General features: G+C 50.9%; 1 protein-coding gene across 8 annotated transcripts in view; it reads right to left on the reverse strand.

Moving 5' to 3' along the window:
* Window positions 1–19,143, reverse strand: part of GAS7 (growth arrest specific 7) — a 214,286-nt gene that overhangs the window by 74,523 nt on the left and 120,620 nt on the right. For all 8 annotated transcript variants that reach the window (XM_042966368.1, XM_042966365.1, XM_007085954.3 and 5 more), the window contains exon 2: window positions 11,951–12,071. In XM_042966368.1, the coding sequence (XP_042822302.1) occupies window positions 11,951–12,071 (121 nt within the window). The remainder of the gene's footprint in view (window positions 1–11,950; window positions 12,072–19,143) is intronic.

Genomic DNA, 19,143 nt, shown 5'->3' on the forward strand with positions numbered 1-19,143 from the left:
GGAAACGCTGGAAAACACGGAAAAATCAAGAGAGAAAACAGAAGTCCTCCTGGATCCGTCGCTGGGAAAGAACCACCACAGACCAACCCCCAGCCCCCCGCCCCAGCACCTGGCGGCAAAGGTGTGGCATGGGGGCCAGGGGGCCACCCCATCCTGCAGGAATCAGGGACAGAAGGAAGGTGGTGGCACGGCTCAGGGCTATCTGCACGGCCACCAGGGTTCATCCCCTGGGGGAAATTCGGAGCCTGAAACCAGCCGGATCCACTCTTGCAAACACAGGGAAATCAAGACTTCAGGATGCCGGGGCTGCACAAAGGACTGACCAGAGCAGGAAGGGGCAAAGCTGGGGGCCCGACCCCCAGCCCGGTCCTCTCTGATGCGCTCAAAAACCGTTATGAGAACAATCGAAAGGATCTGGAAATCAGCTGCTTAATGTGTCCCTTTCCGGAAGCTTACATAAAAGCTTTTCTGCACGTCCCTCTCCTGGAAGCACCAGGATTCTGGGACCCAGGCGACTATTTTCAGCCAGAGCCCACGCCCTGCATTCCCCAACAGGCTGTCAGTGCAACGGGAAAGGAGGCCACCTTGCGGCTGCTGGTGCTACTTTACCTGAGGGCCAGGTGTCAGAAACGCAGGTGACAGGTCGCACGTCTCCAAGGCCTTCTGGAGGACATGCTGCCACCCCTCTGACTTCACGGTGCCCAAAGAGATCACCGGTGGCCTGCCATGCCGGGGCCTGGGAAGTGTGTTGGTTTTCCGGGGCTTCCCCACAAAACACCACCAACCAGGGGGCTTAAACAACAGAAATGTGTTGCGTCCCAGTTTTGGGGGCCAAGAGCCAGAGATCCAGGTCTGGCGGGGCTGGTTCCTTCTGAGGGCTGTGAAGGAGAGTCCGTTCCAGCATCTGTCATCTGGGTCTTTGTATCACCTCCCCCGCCATGTATTTGCCACTATGCCCCAAATTCTCCTTTTTGTAAAGACTCCCGTGGATTGGATCGGGCCCACCGTGTTCCAGGACGACCTTATCTTAATTCGAGCATCTGTGAAGATCTTATACCCAAGGTCACGTCCACAGCTCCTGGCGGTTAGGATTTCAACATCTTTTGCAGGGGCACAGACATCAATCCCTATCAGGAAGCAAGGGGCTGGGGCTGGGGCTGGCTGTGAAGCCTGGGCTAGAAGTCCAGAGGGCCTGGGTCTGTGGCACGGCCCAGAGGGGCAGCAAGGGGACCGACCGCCAGGGACCGGGAGACAGCTAAGCCCCAAGTCTCGCGCAGACCCCAGGGGGCCTCCGATCAGACCACATGTGCCCAGTCAGGCTGGCTGTGAACATACGAGCTATCAAACTGCTTCTGCTCTGACTTCTCTAACCCAAGTGCCCCCAGTCACACGGAACCCCTATGAGGTCCCCACAATGGCCACGCGAGGGTTAATTTAGGGGGTGGGGGTGAGAGGCAGGACCCCCCCCCCCCAGGTCATATTGTTCCCACAGCTCCTTCCTGTTCCAGATTGCAGGATCATTTCCACTCTCCCCCATTACAGGAGCTGTTTCTCCCGGGGCTGAGGGCATCTTTGGGCGTACAGAGAAGCGTTAAGCACAGCTGGTCAGGAGATTCAGTCAACAGCAACGACCGGGGGGGCTGCCATATGCAAGGCCCGGCTTATGGTGTGTGCAAAGGACAAGATCCTTCCAGCGCAGGGTCTCAGTGCCCCTGCGCTCGGCCCAGCACGCTGTTCCCAGGGAGCGGCATGAAGTAATAAACACATCCTGCATGACTAACTTCTCACCCTGTTCTCCTCCCACGCCTCTTGGATGAGCCCTGCCTACTCTGGAATCCGACTGGGACTGAAGTAACAAAAACGCCGTTACCCCACTCCGAGATCTTCCTCCGATAACAAAGATCTGATCATCGGGAAACCGCGCCAGCTTTACAGACGGAGGCGCGTTCCCAAACTGTGGCGGGTGATGGGCACGCTGGTGTTGGGACTCTTTGGTTTCAGAGAATCTTAGAGCCGGAAGGGATCTTCAGAGAGCTCTATGCAAGCAGGAAAGAAAACCTGAGATCCAACCCACGAGGAAAAGACCCATTTAACAATCCCCTCTCCACCTGAAGGACGCATTCCGTCTTTGCAAACATGTAAACATGTAGCCATGTGCACTGTTAGCCCACACCGCCCTCCCCCGTAAGAAGCCATCCAAGTGGATAATTGGAGCTGAGCTCAGAGAGGCATTAACAAACACTTGTTGCTTGATAATCAATTCTTGCCGCGCTCGCCCACTCACTGATCAGAATGCAACCTACAGATCCTTTCCATTTTTGCTAGGGGTTCCCAAGGCTCTGTGGACTCTCACCCTTTAAGCAGCTACCCAGTTTCCACTGTCCAGACGGCCCTTTCAGATGGACCCCAACTTCCTGCTGCAGCCACGGGTTCCCAGAGCCCCAATACACACACACACACACACACACACACACACACACACACACACACACACACGTCATGCCAGCCCCGGAAAGGCAATGCTTCCTGTGCTGATAGTCAGGTGCACGCAAAACCTCCAGGAATAAGGCAGCACACGAGATGAGCCGGAGGTCCTTGCTGAAATAGATGCTTTGTAACTATATACCAGTCAGCCATTTCTCCCTGGATTCTCTTTTTTGAGTTATTTTAATTTTTATTTAAAAAAATTTTTTAACGTTTATTCGTTTTTTGATAGAGACAGAGTGTGAGTGGGGGAGGGGCAGAGAGAGAGGGAGACAGAATCAGAAGCAGGCTCTGGGCTCTGAGCTGTCAGCACAGAGCCCGACACGGGGCTTGAACTCACGGACCGTGAGATCATGACCTGAGCTCAAGTTGGACGCTCAACTGACTGAGCCACCCAGGCGCCCCTGTTTTTTATTTTAGAGAGAGAGAGAGCGTTTGACCAGGGGAAAGGGGAAGAGAGAGAGAGAGAGAGAGAGAAAGCTTAAGTAGACTCCATAGTCAGCACGAAGTCCAACACAGGACTCGATCCCAGAACCCCGGGATCATGCCCTGAGCCAAAATCAAGAGTTGGACGCTCAACTGACTGAGCCACCCAAGTGCCTCACTCCCTGGATTCTTGATTCTCTTACCGGATCGGATCCCCTTTCTTAATCTCCGATTTCCAAGAGCATTTATAAAATAAATATATAAATATATATAAATATAAATAAATCCTCCCGACTTGGTGTCCAATGCCACCTCTCTTACGCATTACTTGGTATAAAACCACGAGGCTCTGTCTCAACGCAGGTCAAAACTCCAACACCCACAGGAACTGGACACACAAAACGCAGGCGTGCGACAAAGGGTAAGAAAAATCAGGGGGAGTGAGGCAACCTTCTCGGCTCCTCCCGGCTTATGTGCATGCAGGAAGGTGGGTACAATGCGGCCACACCCCATGATTCTTCAAGAGAAGACAAGTTAACCCATGTTCATGGAAAACGTCCCAATTTGCCAATGTTGTCAAGTCACAGAACATTTTAAATCGCTACGTACGCAGAATAAAATGCCGACCCCTGGTCTCAAGACAATCCAACACATGACCTCCGTCACACCTGCACCTCTTCCGGGCCATTCAGCAGGATCTGGAGGTGCTGACCCTGCTGTGACCGTCAGGTCTCCTACCGACACAGAGGCACCCTAATGCCGCTGCCCTAGAAATTTAGTCATCGTGGATGAGCACTGTTTTATTTTATTTTTTTTAATGAGTTCAAGCCAAGCAAACACCATTTCCTATGGGTCCACAACTCACAGCCATATCGTACTCTTATTTTGGCCTTTAATGAATGAATATTGCTCAAGCTAATAACCGGTAGAGATCCCGCCACCTGATACGGTTGGGTTACCCTGACAGGGATGGATCAGCCACTCCAGCCCATCAGATGCCACCAAACTCCGCTCACGGGGTCACGGGGCTCTGCGTGATGTGCGGTGAGGGGTCAATAACTCTATGCTGGCACTTGCTTCCTGACCAAAGCTGAGGCAACTTAGCAAGCCCCCGTCTAAAAACCTCCAGAGAAGAGCAATACAAAAGTAGAAACCTTACGGCTTCTTGCCGTATCAAAGGCTTGAACGATTTCACTAGACTCTTAAGTTCCCTTTGAAGACAAGGATCGTGTTCGTTCGGTCCAGATGTCACGATGGGAAAATGAAAATCGTAGAAGCCCCCAAATGCTCTGACTTAACCACAGCTAGAAGCAGAGTCGAAACAAGCGTTCACAGGGGTTTTTTTAGTGGCAAAAATGCTGAGATTAAAAAAAAATTTCTTTTTTGAACTTTTGACGCGAATGCTCTGAAATTGAAAGATCTGCCACTCATCCTGGTTAGAAGAATCAGGATAAAGACTGGAAGGTATCCACAAGTCCGTTACCTTGACAACACTGAAGAATATAAATGCTAGCCAGGGTGAAGGGTCTTTCGTGACAGGTTTATACTCAATCTGTAACTTGTCGGCGCAAAATTGAGTAATCTGTTCGGAAGCGGCTCGTCTCGGAGATTCCGCCTGAACTACAGTAGCTTACGGTTATACAACCTTTAACCTCGAGACTAGAATATGTGTTTACTTGTTGGAAGAAAATTGTGTTTTTTCCACTGTACCTCTGTAAAAGAAAATTGGATTTAAGTTTACTCTTCAACCTCATGCTATTTGATCTGCTGACTATGCCCTCATCAATCTTACGGTCTCCTTGCAAGTCAAAAATGGGTGGGAACTATTAGAAAGTGCTTAAAAATATAAAGCAGACGTTTTTACTCTTTCCAAAGAACAGATTCTGATTCAATAGGTCTGTGGTGGGACCTGCCTGCATATTGGTATTTTTTTTAATGTTTATTTATTTTTGAGAGAGAGAGAGAGAGAGAGAGAGAGAAGAGGAGGGGCAGAGACAGAGGGAGACATAGAATCCAAAGCAGGCTCCAGGCTCCGAGCTGTCAGCACAGACCCCGACGCCGGGCTCGAACTCACCAACTGCGAGATCATGACCTGAGCTGAAGTCGGACACTTACTTAGCTGACTGAGCCACGTAGGCACCCACCTTTTTAAAAATTTCTTTTTAATATTTATGGTAGCAAAAAAAATTTTTTTTAATGTTTATTTTTGAGAGAGACATACAGAGTGTAAGCCGGGGAGGGGCAGAGAGGGGGGGGGGGGGGGACACAGAATCTGAAGCAGGCTCCAGTTGGACGCTTAACCGACTGAGCCACCCGGATGCCCTTTAATGTTTGCGGTATTTTTAAACAAACTCCCTAGGTATTTCTAATGCCCACCAAAGTTTGGGAATCAGGCAGAAGGAACCTCCAATCAAGACATCATATGCCTCTTTTTATTGTGTTAATTTATATACCATAAAATCTTCTCTAAAAGCACGTAATAGTTTCTACTATGTTCACAGAATTGTGCAGATATCACCAACTATCTAATTTTGGAACGCTTTCATCATCTAACCCTCGTACCCATCCGAGGTCTCTAATCCTCCCCTCTCTCTGCCTGGGAAACCACTCATCTACTTTCTGGATCTACGTCATTGCCTATCCTGGGTATTTTGCGTAAATGGAACCATACGGCGTATGGTTTTTTGTATCGGCTTCTTGCGCTCAGCATGATGTTTTCAAGGTTCATCCGTGTTGCAGCAGGTGTCCACAAGTATTTCATTCCTGTTTATGCCTGAATAAGATCCCATTTTTAAGGATACAGCTCATTTTGTGTATCCATTCATCGTGTGACAGACATTTTGGTGGTTTCCAGCCACGATGAAGAATGCCATCGTGAATATTCACGTACAGGTTTTCGCGTGTATATAACCAATTCTCTTGGGTATGTATCTAGGAGTGGAATTGCTGGGTCATATCCCACACGTTCCTTTTTTTTTTTTTTTTTAACATTTGTTTATTTTTGAGAGAGAGAGAGGGTGCAAGCAGGGGAGGGGCGGGACACAGGATCCAAAGTGGGCTCCTCACTGACAGCAGTGAGACCGATGTGGGGCTTGAACTCATGAACCGCGAGATCATGACCTGAGCCGAAGTTGGACACTCAATCGACTGAGCCACCCAGGCGTCCCTCACACATTCCTTCCTGTTTCACTTCCATATCTGGATAATTTGCTGCTAATCGGTGACCCCGCCTAACAGCCCATGAGGATAGTTCTTACACTCTGGACCAATCAGCTGCCTTTTCCACAGTAACTCAACTTCCTAGAACACAGTAAACAATACAATCCTTTTTGTCTCCTTTGTCTTGTTTTTTTACGGGTCTTCCGTATCCTGGCTGTGGGCAGGACTCTAACCCACTCGGCATTTGCCAAAGTTCCAAGATTACCGCTCTTCAAAAAGGCTGAGATTCGAGGAATGTGTTGTGCACTTTAAATGCTACCTTAAGGCTAGAAATTAAAATGGATTCTCTGCGAGGAAAAACAAAACCCACACAGAAACAGATTAATAATAAGCGCTAAGGTCTAACAGCTTTGCGCAAAGAGTCCATTAGATAAAAATAAGAAAGCCAAAACAAGAAACATGTATGAATGCACACACACATACACACACACAGCGAACTCAAATCAACTAAACGTGCCAAGAAAAGGCAACATTCTCATCTCACATTTGTTCAACACAGATGGACAGAAGAAAACAGATAGAGGTTTCTGAGTGTAGAAGTTTCTCCGGGCAACTGTTATTAACAGGGAATTACCAGGGCTGTTCTATCTGGAAAATGAGAAAAACATCTAATTATTTGTAACAAAGAAGAGGTCAAACAATGCTTTTGAAAGTGTTCTACTGGAAAACTTACCCACAAACTCACATTAATTCCTGGTGTAATAAAGTTAAATGGGAATCTACTCATTTAAAGAAAAATTAAAACAAGAAATCAAGAGAACGACCGGCCATTTGGCAAATGAATCCAAAAAGCTCAAAACCTGGTGAGGCCCTCCGAGCTTCACTCACAAACATAATAAAACATTTGTACGTATGGATACTTTATCAAAAGAGCAAAAACAATTCCCAGCTCCTCTGGGCTTCGGCTGGGGCTCCAAGAAGATAGTTGTGTTTCCCTTAAAAATAAATTTTATTTTGGGGTGCCTGGGTGGCTCAGTCGGTGGAGCGTCCAACTTCGGCTCAGGTCATGATCTCGCAGTCTGTGAGTTCGAGCCCCGCGTCGGACTCTGTGCTGACAGCTCAGAGCCTGGAGCCTGCTTCGGATTCTGGATCTCTCTCTCTCTCTGCCCCACCCTCTCAAAAATAAATAAACATTAAAAAAATAAAATAGGGGCGCCTGAGTGGCTCAGTTGGTTAAGCATCCGACTTCGGCTTGGGTCATGATCTCACGGTCCATGAATTCGAGCCCCGAGTAGGGCTCTGTGCTGACAGCTCAGAGCCTGGAGCCTGCTTCGGATTCTGTGTCTCCCTCTCTCTCTGACCCTCCCCCGTTCATGCTCTGTCTCTCTCTGTCTCAAAAATAAACATTATAAAAAAATTTTTTTTAATAAAAATAAAATAAATAAATAAAATAAAGTATCACCTCTATCATAAACTTGATCTATATTTCAGTTTCTGAGTGTTCTTCTCAACCATCATTTCTCTTTTGCCCTTCACAATATTGCCTTCTTTCTCCTGAATTCTTCCTATCTCTGACAATTATTTCAAAGTCTCCCTCGCTCCTCCTTCCATGTTTCTCTGCAGGACTCTCTCCTAGAGGTTCGCCCTGGATGATGATCTCCTGCATTTCACGGCTTCATTCCTCCGTTCACGATGGAATGAAAATTCTGGGCTGCCCTCTGTGGTCGTACAGGTTGGTCACTGCATAACGTTCCCAGGCCAAAGGGGTAAGAAGAGGTGAAGTCCATTCTGCTTTCTGCTTGCCAAGCCAGGCACCCACATGGCTCCCCAGATCCTCATCTCCGGCCCAGGTGCCCCCCCCATGTCACAGACGCATCCGTCCAAACATAGGCTGGCCAGCTCTCCAAGGAACCCTACGTGCAACATGGATTTTTGTCTCCTCTCCTCCAAACCCGTTCCTCCCTCGCGTCCCAGGTGCTCCCTGCACGGCTCCATCACACAAAGCAAAACAACTCAGAGGAGCCTTGAGTCCTTCTTTCCCTCACCTGCTACATCCTGTCGGACGGATTCTACCTCCTCCCTCCCCAGCTACAGCTGTAGGTGTGGAGCTGACCTCATTCCTTCTATTCTCATTTTGTTTGCGTGGGCCCATGCTCACCGCCCCTGCTTCCTCCCCTCTGCTACCCAAGCAGTCTTGCCACGCTGTTCTGATCACGTCAGGCCTCTGCTTTAATGCCTTCTAGAGCTGTCTGTTGCCCTCAGGGCAAAGTCCCAGGTCTTCCCAGTGTCTCGTGGGGTCATCAGTGGGTCAGACTTTTCCCCGCTGTCTCGCCCTTGTGGCGCGGTGACCCCCACGTGGAATCCCCGAGTCCAGGGTCCCTCCCTCTTCCAAGACCCGGCAAAAGCTGGTGACCCTCTACCCCGGAGCCGCCAGATGTCAACACTAACACTCACAACACCTGTGGGCATGTGCTGTCTAGGACGCCAGTGTTCCAAGGCGGAGATGGCTTCTTGTCCGAATCGGCATCCCCACAGCCCAGCCCGGCTGCCAGCGCTGTGACGATGCCTGTCCCTAAAATCCTCAATGGATTTCAAAGTAAGCAGATGAGCCAGAGAAAGATAATACAAATGTAAACTTGGCTGCCAACTCATTGCACTTATATGTGGTGTAGAAACAGGGACCGAACACCCACCGTGCTCAAGCGCCCTCTGAGAAGCCATCGGGGATTAAGGGACACCAGAAGTATCTGGTAGAGAGGGAGATGAACAGGAAGACGAGAAGAAAGGTGTGTGGCGGCCAGAGCAGGGTGCACGGCCCTGGCCCGGGTCACATGGCAGGAGAGGCCCCAGGGCTGGGGCAGAAAGGGGGGAAAGCGGCTGGCCCGGCCAGGAGGAGACACAAAGTCAAATGCCCCCCGGGAGTCAGGAGGTCAGGAGGAGAGCGAGAGGCTGTTCCGACAGGTGCTTCCCCCACAGAAGGGCGATCAGATCCAAAAATGTCATCGGAAGCCCAGCAGCCAGAATCAGAAAGATAGCTGGGCTTCTGTTCCCTCTGGCTAAAGAACAAAATGCTTACTATGATGTTCAGGGTCTGCACGATCCCTCCAAACAGGACTATCTCTTTGCCGTCAGAAAGGCATTTCCCGGGGCGTCCGAATGTGGCTCAAGTCCTGATCTCACAGTTCATGGGTTCGAGCCCTGCGTCGGGCTCTGCCCCGACAGCTCAGAGCCCGGAGCCTGCTTCGGATTGTGTGTCTCCCTCTCTCTCTGCCCCTCCCCCGCTCGTGCTCGGTCTCTGTCTCTCAAAAATGAATACGCATTAAAAAATTTTTTAACTTTTAAAAAAGAAAGAAAGAAAGGCATTTCCCACCCCCCAACCCTTTCCTCGGCCAGGATTACCGCAAGCCTATCAGAGAAAGCAGGCAAGGGGAAGGAGAGCCAATCCTACAGGACGTAACAGAGAGCTTAAAGCAGGGGCCGGTAGCTCAAGGGCCCACCCTCCCCTTATCACACAGCCCATGAACCCGCGAACTAAGATCGTCTTAAGTGCTTGAGAAAGAAATCACGTTGGTGACGTGGAAAAGCTATTTGACATTCACGTTTCAGTGTCTATAAACAAAGTTTTATTGGAACACAGCTACACTCAGTGGTTTCCGTGTCGTCTGTGGCAGCTTTCATGTGACGAGGACAGAGCTGAGGAGCAGTGACGGAGACCACAGGAGCCTCACGAACAAAAACGTGTCACTACCTGGCCCTTTACAGAAGACAGTCTGCCCGCCCTTGGTGTAGAGTCTCTGGGGATCAGTATATCCCCGGACCCACAAGAAAGCCCTGACCGCCAGGCACAGGTGAAAAGCCTGGGGCTCAGGAAAAAAAGCCCCCAGACACTTGTCAGTTAATTAAAATGGGACTTTAATATCCCCTTAACGAAGACGGGAGAGTTACATTAACAGTAGCATATACCTGCAATGGAGCATCACGGAGCCGTGTTGCAACATTAGTTCCAGGAACATGTACACATACAGAAAGACGCTGTCTGACCAGTTCCCAGAACCTGGACCGTTCTTCCGATTTGTTAAGAAGAATGAGCACGCACGTGTCAGAAGGTAAGAGGATACAAATGTCTGCAACGATGTGCAGGATAAACAGCTTTAGGGAAGGCAACCACAGATTTTTACTTTTTATTTTTTTCACACCCAGTGAGTTTCTTAACCAGGAACGTACTACTCTCTAATTAAAAGAAAAAAACAGGGGCGCCTGGGTGGCGCAGTCGGTTGGGCTTCCGACTTCGGCCAGGTCACGGTCTCGCGGTCCGTGAGTTCGAGCCCCGCGTCGGGCTCTGGGCTGATGGCTCGGAGCCTGGAGCCTGTTTCCGATTCTGTGTCTCCCTCTCTCTCTGCCCCTCCCCCGTTCATGCTCTGTCTCTCTCTGTCCCCAAAATAAATTAAAAACGTTGAAAAAAAAAAATTAAAAAAAAAAGAAAAGAAAAAAATAAAATAAAATAAAATAAAATAAATGCAGATTTTACCAAGCCTCTCTTGACCACCCACCCTCACTCAGCCCCTTTGCAATAGAGTGGGTTGATTCAGGACGAGAATCCATCCAAGACCCTGAGGACCTCGGTCGGCATCATGCTGTGCCTAGAACTTCCTCTGAAACTTCAAAGGCCGACAACGGTGCAAGGCCATTCAAGTGTGTGTTTGGAGGAAGCTTAAGATTAGAATGATCAGAAATAGTTCTACTTCCCTTTTCCTAGAAACCCCAGTGACCGCCTCAGCTGGAACAAGCCCCTCAAGCCCGCAGGGGAAGAGAACACAAACCAGCGACCCCTAGTGGCAGCTGCTTTCTCTGCTGCTCCCTCTGAAAGGCTGGCTCCCCGTTACCAGGACCCCTCCGAGGGTGGCCTTGCAATCACCGGCCATAGTAACGGTCCCACTGGGTCAGAAGAGGTGACCGTTAAGTCATGTGGGCGCAGACATGGGAGGTGAAGGACCAAGGCAGGGCCGACACGTGGACATAGACTGTATTTCACATCCCGCCTTGACACGCACATCTGTGATTCGCCTCACATCGAACCTTCTGTGTTTCCCTCCTCTGGGGAGGTGTGGAGGCCAAGAGACAGAGCCCTCTGGCTGCATTTGCTCTGCCCTGCCCTGCCCAAGACCACCCTGTTCTAGAACCCACTGCTGCTCCTTCTATACACCTTCCCTAGCCTTCTTGCAAGCCCCACTCTACAGCCCGCATGCTGGGGGGTCCTGGAGTCACCGTGAGGCCCAGGAAGTCCACAACAACCGAGTGCAAGGAGGTGTGGTCCTAACTCAGCTCAGAACTGCACATGGTTACCCGTGTCCTCTATTAGAAAAAAATAATTCGCAAGTAACCCCAGAATTTCCCAATGAGCATCCCAAGAAACGCGAGCCAGTGGGATACTTCGGGGAAGATGTTGCAGTCAAATTAGGGAAACCCCACACCGACAACCCCTGTGTGGAAGCTTCCGTCTTATTAGCACAGGCCACACTCCCAGAGGATCCTACAGTAGCTAAACCTGGCTTACTCAGCTTAAACCAGATGTTGACTTGAGAACCTTCTGAGGTCCCGCTTTGGGAACTGGCCCCAGACCATGAGACTGGGTTCGATGGAGAAGCCGGGAGTGGCTGTGAGTTTCCAGAGATGACCCCCAACCCTGAAGGGCGGTCCTCCCCATCCGGCACAGACCCCCACCACCCGGCACTGTGGGGAAAGCAAGAGTCCCCCACAGCCCCGGAGGTAGGTTTCTGAAGAAACAGTCTGAGCATCGGTCGGTACACGCCAGAGAAGGACAGAAACCCTGAGGGAGGCTGGTGCAAGGTCCCCCCGTCCCCCCCCCCAGAGCGGGACTCACCATTGGTGGTCGTGTTGACATAGTAACGCCGACCCTGAGGAGACAAGTAACTCTGCCAGCCAGGCGGAAGGAGGATAATCTGGCTTTCCTCTCCTGGCGGTGGGGGGACCATTCCAGGTTTCTGTGGAAGAGGAGAGAAAAGGTCACACATGGTGGGCACGGGGGGCTGTCGGGGTCAGGCGCTCACAGGGCCTGCACCTGTGCTTGCTCCGGGGCCCCATCACTCTGCACACCCCCGGCTGCAGAACCTGAAGCCAGAGCGCCTCGGGACCCCCGAGGACAGCAGCAGACGAGGCCCCGAGGCCGGCTGTGTGAACCTACCAGAAGTAATTAACGCAAGTCTCAGCAGAGCGCGATGCAAAAGCTTCTCAGACAACGCCGAGAACGGATGGAGGGCAAGGGGGGCGCTTTTCTGGTCCTGCGTCCAAATCTCTCTGGGAGAGATCTGGAGAGAACCGGGCTCACAGGCCAAAACGCGACTCCCTTTTGCTCACGTGTGCTTACGGTGGTTTAATTCTTTTGACCAGGGGGAGCAGTGTTCTTAAAAATAAAAATTGGAGAGATGTGCCTGGGTGGCTCAGTCAGTTCAGTGTCTGACTTTGGCTCAGGTCATGATCTCGCGGTTCATGAGTTCGAGCCCCACGTCAGGCTCTGTGCTGACAGCTCAGAGCCCAGAACCTGCTTCCGATTCTGTGTCTCCCTCTCTTCTCTGCCCCTCCCCTGCTTACCCTGTGTCTCTCTCAAAAATAAATAAATGTTTTAAAAAATTTTTTTAAATAAATAAGAATAAAAATCAGAGAGGGGAGCCTGCGTGGCTCAGTCGGTTAAGCATCCGACTTCGGCTCAGGTCATGATTTCACAGTTTGTGAGTTCAAGCCCCGCGTCGGGCTCTGTGCTGACAGCTCGGAGCCTGGAGCCTGCTTTGGATTCTGTGTCTCCCTCTGTGTCTGCCCCTCCTGTGCTCATGCTCTGTCTCTCTCTCTCTCTCCCTCAAAAATAAATAAACATTAAAAAAGAAGGAAAAAAAGCAAGCAGTGCAGACACATGGTTCTTTGGCTCTCCTGCTCCTGTATTTTCTTAAGGCTGCAAAACCACGTACATGTGCCCTGCACGCCCTCAGCAGGGACCCGGTCAATCCTAGATGCTCCCGGGACCCTGAGTAAACACGGCCTCCCCATGGCCAACTTCCATCTCCACGGCTTTTAACCCACAGTGCGTCTTCGATTCAGTATGGACAGGTGTCCCAGCACCGGGTGCCGGACAGCGGCCAGGCGGCCTCCTCCGCAGCAGGGCATGTCCAGAATCCCAACACCTGATCACGTTTACCTGGACCTCCAGACACCTGCTTTGGCTCCTCCCACATCGGCCAGTGGTCAAAACACACACACAGCAAACAGTCTTATGAGGAGTCCACTGTGCAGGTGCACATGTGTGTGTGGATAAAATATCCCACATACAGGAGATGTGCATCTTGGCTGAGTGGAGCTGGGAGTATTACAGGAATGAGGAGGCTATGAGGCTTCACGTAAGAGAGGAATATTCTAGAACCCAGAGGGTAAGACGGCAGGCTGCTTCTGTGGAGTCAGGTGTCTTAGAGCGTCCAAGAAGGGAAGGCCATATTTGTTGCTTCTCCTAGCAGCCCCGGGGAGGAAATGGGCAATTGTTAAAGGGTATTAAGCAAGGGTCAGAGACAGACACGGCCAGAAATAGGGTACAGAGGAGAGAGGGACCCAGAGGCAAAGGGGAAACGGCCCTCCGGCCTGGGGCTCAATCCTGACTCAGCCCCTGAGCAGCCACATGACTCGGGGAAGTGACTCAGCCAACTGCTTTTATCTGTACATCCACAAAACCGAGGGGGAAGACAGGAGCCCTGCTGCGGAAGGCGCCATGGATGTGAACGATAACGCACTCAGCACCCAGGAGAGTCCCTGTCACCAAGATGCCTCGTAGCTGAGGGTTCCCGGCGGGAGGGACGCGTTTAAGAGCCCAGTGAGACCCAGTTTCACGCAGCCTCTGCCCCCTGGATGTGAAGTTCAGGGGCCCACAGTCCAGCCTAGCACTCTACCATGTCTGAAACAATGTCACCGTTAACTGTCGCTCCTCCCCAGACCTCTGTGTCCAAGACCGTGCAATTCAAAGGGCAAAGACCCACCCGCTGGGGAGGCTAACGCGTTAAGAGGGTGACGAACACGGAGGCTGGGTGGTGAGCAGACCGCTAGCTCCTTGGGGTGGGGGGGCGGTTGAGGGAGTGGAGGGAACTTCTGACCCTCCATGGCCTACCTGTGACACAGCAAACTATGACACCTGTCCCGTGTCCAAGGCTACACAGTGCTTTTCATCTTCAGAATGACTCTAGGGGCCACCTGGGTGACTCAATAGGTCAAGTGTCCAAGTTTGGCTCAATGTCATGATCTCGCGGGCCGTTGAGTTCCAGCCCTGCATCGGATTCACTCCTGTCAGTGCAGAGCCCGCTCTGGATCCTCTGTCTGCCTCTCTCTGCCCCTCCCCTTCTCTCAAAAATAAATAAACATTAAAAAAAAAAAAAAGAATGACTCTAGGGGATTCATCTAACTCTGTGGGATCAGACTAAGCCTTGGCTTCCATTATAGGACACTGATGACCACAGAGGTACCCTGACTGCCTTGAGGTCTTACCCATCTAGGAAACGCAGGATTCTCCCTGCCTGGACCCTACAGAGGACACCTGTCGGGGAGGACCTCTGATTCTGAGCCAGGAAGGGCCAACTTCAGCCTATTTCCAAAATGGACCAACGTAGCAAAGGGTGTCTGTCCCCTATCCCCCTCCAGCACCGCCACGGCTGCCCCCTCTGCCTGTCACCTCCCTGTGCTCTGCCCCCACCCACCGGGGCAGCCACAGTCCCGCTCTCCCGAACCACATCGGGAGTCAAAAGACACGGACGCAACTGGGTACGTACCCAGGAGAATTGAAAATGGCACCCAACGCTTACCGTAAATCCGTATTCACAGCAGCACGGTCTACAACAGCCAGAAGGCAGAAACCACCCAAGGGTCCATCGACGGATGAGCGGGGGTCAACAAAATGGGGTGCCTCCCAAAAAAGAAATACCCGCCATCAAAAGGAACGAGGTGCTGATACACGCTCCAGCACGGAGGAACCCGGAAACCATGCTACGTGCCGTAAGCTAGAGACACAAAAGGGCCGCATACCGCCCGCTTCCATTTATATGAAATGCCCAGAATAGGGAAATCTATAGAAACAGGAGGCAGATTAGCAGTTGCCAGGGGCTCGGGAGGGAAGGGGGGAGGATGGGTACAGGGTTTCTTTTTTGGGGTGATGCAAATGTTCTGGAAGCAGACAGAGGTGATGGTTGCACAAATAGCAGCCATGATACACTTTGTTAGGTGTATTTCACAACTAAAAAAAAGAAATCATTGTCAAGCTGTGGAGGAGGGAGAAGTCAGACTCCCCACCTACAGGCCCTGGTCGAAGAGGCCCGAACCACCCACAGTACCTCGTCGCTCATGGCCATGGAGGGACGGGCCTCCTGGGAGAGCCGCCCCACAGCCATCCAGACAGATGTAGTGCAAGGAACTACCCAATAATTATGGTCTCTCTCAAGCTGCTTCTTCTAATTAGTTTCCTTCAAGTTAAATCCTTTCCTTCCTTTTGCTAGTCCTGTGGCTTCTCCCCTTCCCTCCCGGCAGCTCCTTCCCATGGGAATAGGAACCAGCAGAGGAAGTGACACAGGCCCGGAGGTTGGGGCCCTACCTACAATGAACAAGATCGGAGGTGAAAGCGATTTCCTCCAACTCAGAAATTCTTAACCTGAGGCACAGCATGGCTCTGTGGAAATTATAAAATGCTGCCTCTTCCTCCAGATGGGCCATCCCTCTGAGCGCAAGGCTGGATTGCAGCCTCCCTTCTGTCCCTTTGTTCAGTCAACAACCTGCTCAAATGCATATGGAAAACCATCCTCGGAGAATCTGAAGGAAGCTATGGATCTTCTGCCCCCCTCCCCCGCACCATGGAATCGTTTGTGCATATACCCCCTCACTCTATTTCCTATAGAGTATCAAGAGGCTTCTAGATGACTTTAGAGCCCTAATCTAGCCGGTACTCAAGAAACACAGGAGCTCAGATCCCATTTCCGTCCATCGGTAATGACTTTCATCATGCACCGAATGTTTATAGTGCTCCAAGGACTGGGCCAGATGCTTTATGCACTTATTTCTAGTTTTTACAATTTAAACCTGCCACTAGGTACAAATTGTTTCCCATTTCAAAATGAGGAATCAGAGACTGAGAGAATTAAAAAACCCATCCAACGCCGCACGGCTGATCAAATGGTTAAAGCAAACTTTAAGACACTAGCTTTGTCCTGGAGACTTCTGTCCAGCTACCTGCCTCCAGGCTACCCTCAGCCCATCTCTCCCCAGCTAGCCACGGGCGGCTGTTTGTTCACCTGGACCACCTGACCCCCCCAGCCCCCATCACGGACACAACTCAGACCCACTTCTCCTGCCCGTCTCACAGTCTCCAAATGAGCATATGCCTTCCCAGGAGACGCGCAGAAATACCACCACCCCCACCCACGCTGTCACGTTCCCGGCTGTAGGCTAACTTCCTTGTTTCCTTATTTAAAATAGTGCAACCAAGGAAACCGTCCTCTTAACGATGGCTACTGGTCCTCCTTGGGGGGAAAAAAAAAGAGCAAGCAAGCAGTTACCCAGAGACTGAAAATAACCCCCCCCCTTCACCCCCGCTACAGCAGCGTTTCTCAAAGCATGGTCCTGGGGACACCCAGTCGGTCCCCTGGGATGTGTGTGAAGGCACAGATTCCGGGGCCCTGATCCCACCGCCAAGGCAACCTGGAGCCTTTCCACATGCATCCTAGGTGAGCCTGATGCTTACTGAGCTTACTGAGCTCAGAACAGGCTGCTCTGCAGCTTGAGAGAAAGCACTAGAGAGAAAACATCACTTCTGACATCAAGACTTGGAACATAAAATTTTAATAAGTGCAATTTATAAAAAAAAAAAAAAAGACAGTGCTTAGCTGCATGGCTACTTAGTACAAGAAAGGCTGCTGTCCCCTAGCCCAAGCCCTTCTTCAAATAAGACTATTTTAAGAAAGATTTGATCTGGTCTCTGCAGCAGCCTCCAGGCAGTGCCAGCCCCCACCCTCAGCCCCCCACAGCCTCCACCCCTCCTCAAGTTCAGCCTGGGACTCAGTCCCCCCCCTCAGGAGACTTCTGGGAGCACCTGACTCTTACCTTCTGCAGATGTGAGCAAAGCGACGGTAATGGGTGGTCGTCAATTTGCTCTAGCAGCCAGATCAGACAGTTTTAAGGTCCCCCTGTTCTGCGTCTTCTCACACCCCAAGCCCAGAAGCAATAGGAACTCCAGAGAAAGGCATATCCACGGGGCCCCACACCCCCACTCCCCCCACACCCAGATCTATATATAACATCTCCCAAGTTGTCAGCCTAACGAGCCACTTTCTGGCAGACCCGTTGCCATGGCAATGACTGCTAATGAGCCGGGTGCCGTGATTGGCAGTGCTTGAAGGCTCCCCCACAAAGAACTCTCCAGCAAGTTCTCTCTTCCCAGACACACGGCCAGCCGGGACACCCAGAAGCAGCCAGGCCACGGCCGGGTGTGGCTGGGAGAGTCCTGTCTGCTGCACACCTTTCTGCTGGACACCTGTTGAGGATGGAGAGGCTCCTACGCAAAGCTGGGAACAGCTACAGGAGGAAAGGCGCTCTCTCCCCTGCCCTTGGGTCACGACACAAAGCGTGAAGCAGGGCCACCCGCTCCCACAGTTATGCTGCCAGGGTCTGCACCCACAACAGGGGGCACCTTTGCAATCTTACGGGTAAAAGTAGTCCTCTCTCCAGCTCTGGTGGCCTTTGTATGCAGTCTGAGCGCGACTCACAGAAAAGAGCTGGGGAGGAAGAAAGGGGCCCCTACCAGTGGATCAGAGCATTCTGCAAAGTGAAATCCTCGTGAGTAGTTTTATTTATAAGCTGGTGGGGAGAGGATGGACCCTGGCAGTGTCTTCCCGTCCTTCTGAAAGGAAGAGATTTGGAGACCTGTCCGGAGAGAGGAGGAGGAGGAGACCATACAACAGTGAGAAACAGACTAAGATTCAGAAAGACACAGCCACGTCCATCTTGTCCCTAGCTTTAGTCTCAGCACCGTGCCCAGAACATTGGATGGAGCGATGGAAACTTGGAATCATAGTTGAAACTGGTTCCAAACAGATCCGAGGAGGCCACTGCACCAACCAAGTAGACAGACTGGGGGGTCTAAGCAATGTGTGTGCCCCACCCGTAACAAACCCCAGCTCTTCCCGGATCGCAGTGAACGGGCTATTCAACCCTGAGTCCAGGGAGGTGGGAGGACACAAGATAGTATAGTTTCTTTCGCTGTAGAGAATAAATGGAGGAACAGTATCCAGAAGCCGCCGAACAGGCACAGTCTTCTAATCATGACCTCATATGGTATCCAGACAGAAGATTCCAGGAAAATGTTTAGCAACCTCGATAGAAGGCAGGAAGATACAGCATCCATAATACAAGAGCCAAAACAACAACAACAACAACAACACCACCACCACGTCCTAGGAAGTGGACAAACTAATGCAAAGCAAGTCGGGTGGAAAAAGGAAACAAAGGCTATAAAAAGGAGACAGGAAATTAACAAAATGGTAGGGAAATTTACGAGGTAGCGACAGAGGAACATCCACATGGATTGCAACAGAATATGGAATTAATCTCGCACAAAAAGGGGAAAAAAAAGAGTCAGTTATATACAAAGCCAATGTTAAGAATTTTTCCTGGTATGCAAAGGAAATGGGGAAAAATGAAAACAGAGGGACAGAAGAATAAGCCAAGAGGCAGACTTGTAGAGAGCTAGGTGCTCCTGGAGAAAAGAAACCATAAACCATGGTTGATAGGAGGGAAAGGAAAAAACAAAAAATCCCTCAGCTAAAAGAAGACATAGATGGGCATCGTGGAAGGAAGGTCTACGCTGCTGAAGGCAACACGGATTTTACAAGCCTGATGGCGGACGTGTGGAGGACGATGTATTTTCACAACAAAGATAAGGAGAAAGTCTGACAACGCTTAAGTGGGTGAAGGGTGTCCCCAGTAAAGGAGCATAAACAAAGCTGGTTTCGGGTTCTCTGTAACTGCATCTCAGAAGGTACCTCC

This window comes from Panthera tigris, chromosome E1 (genome assembly GCF_018350195.1).
Source record: "Panthera tigris isolate Pti1 chromosome E1, P.tigris_Pti1_mat1.1, whole genome shotgun sequence".
Taxonomy (NCBI): Eukaryota; Metazoa; Chordata; class Mammalia; order Carnivora; family Felidae; genus Panthera; species Panthera tigris.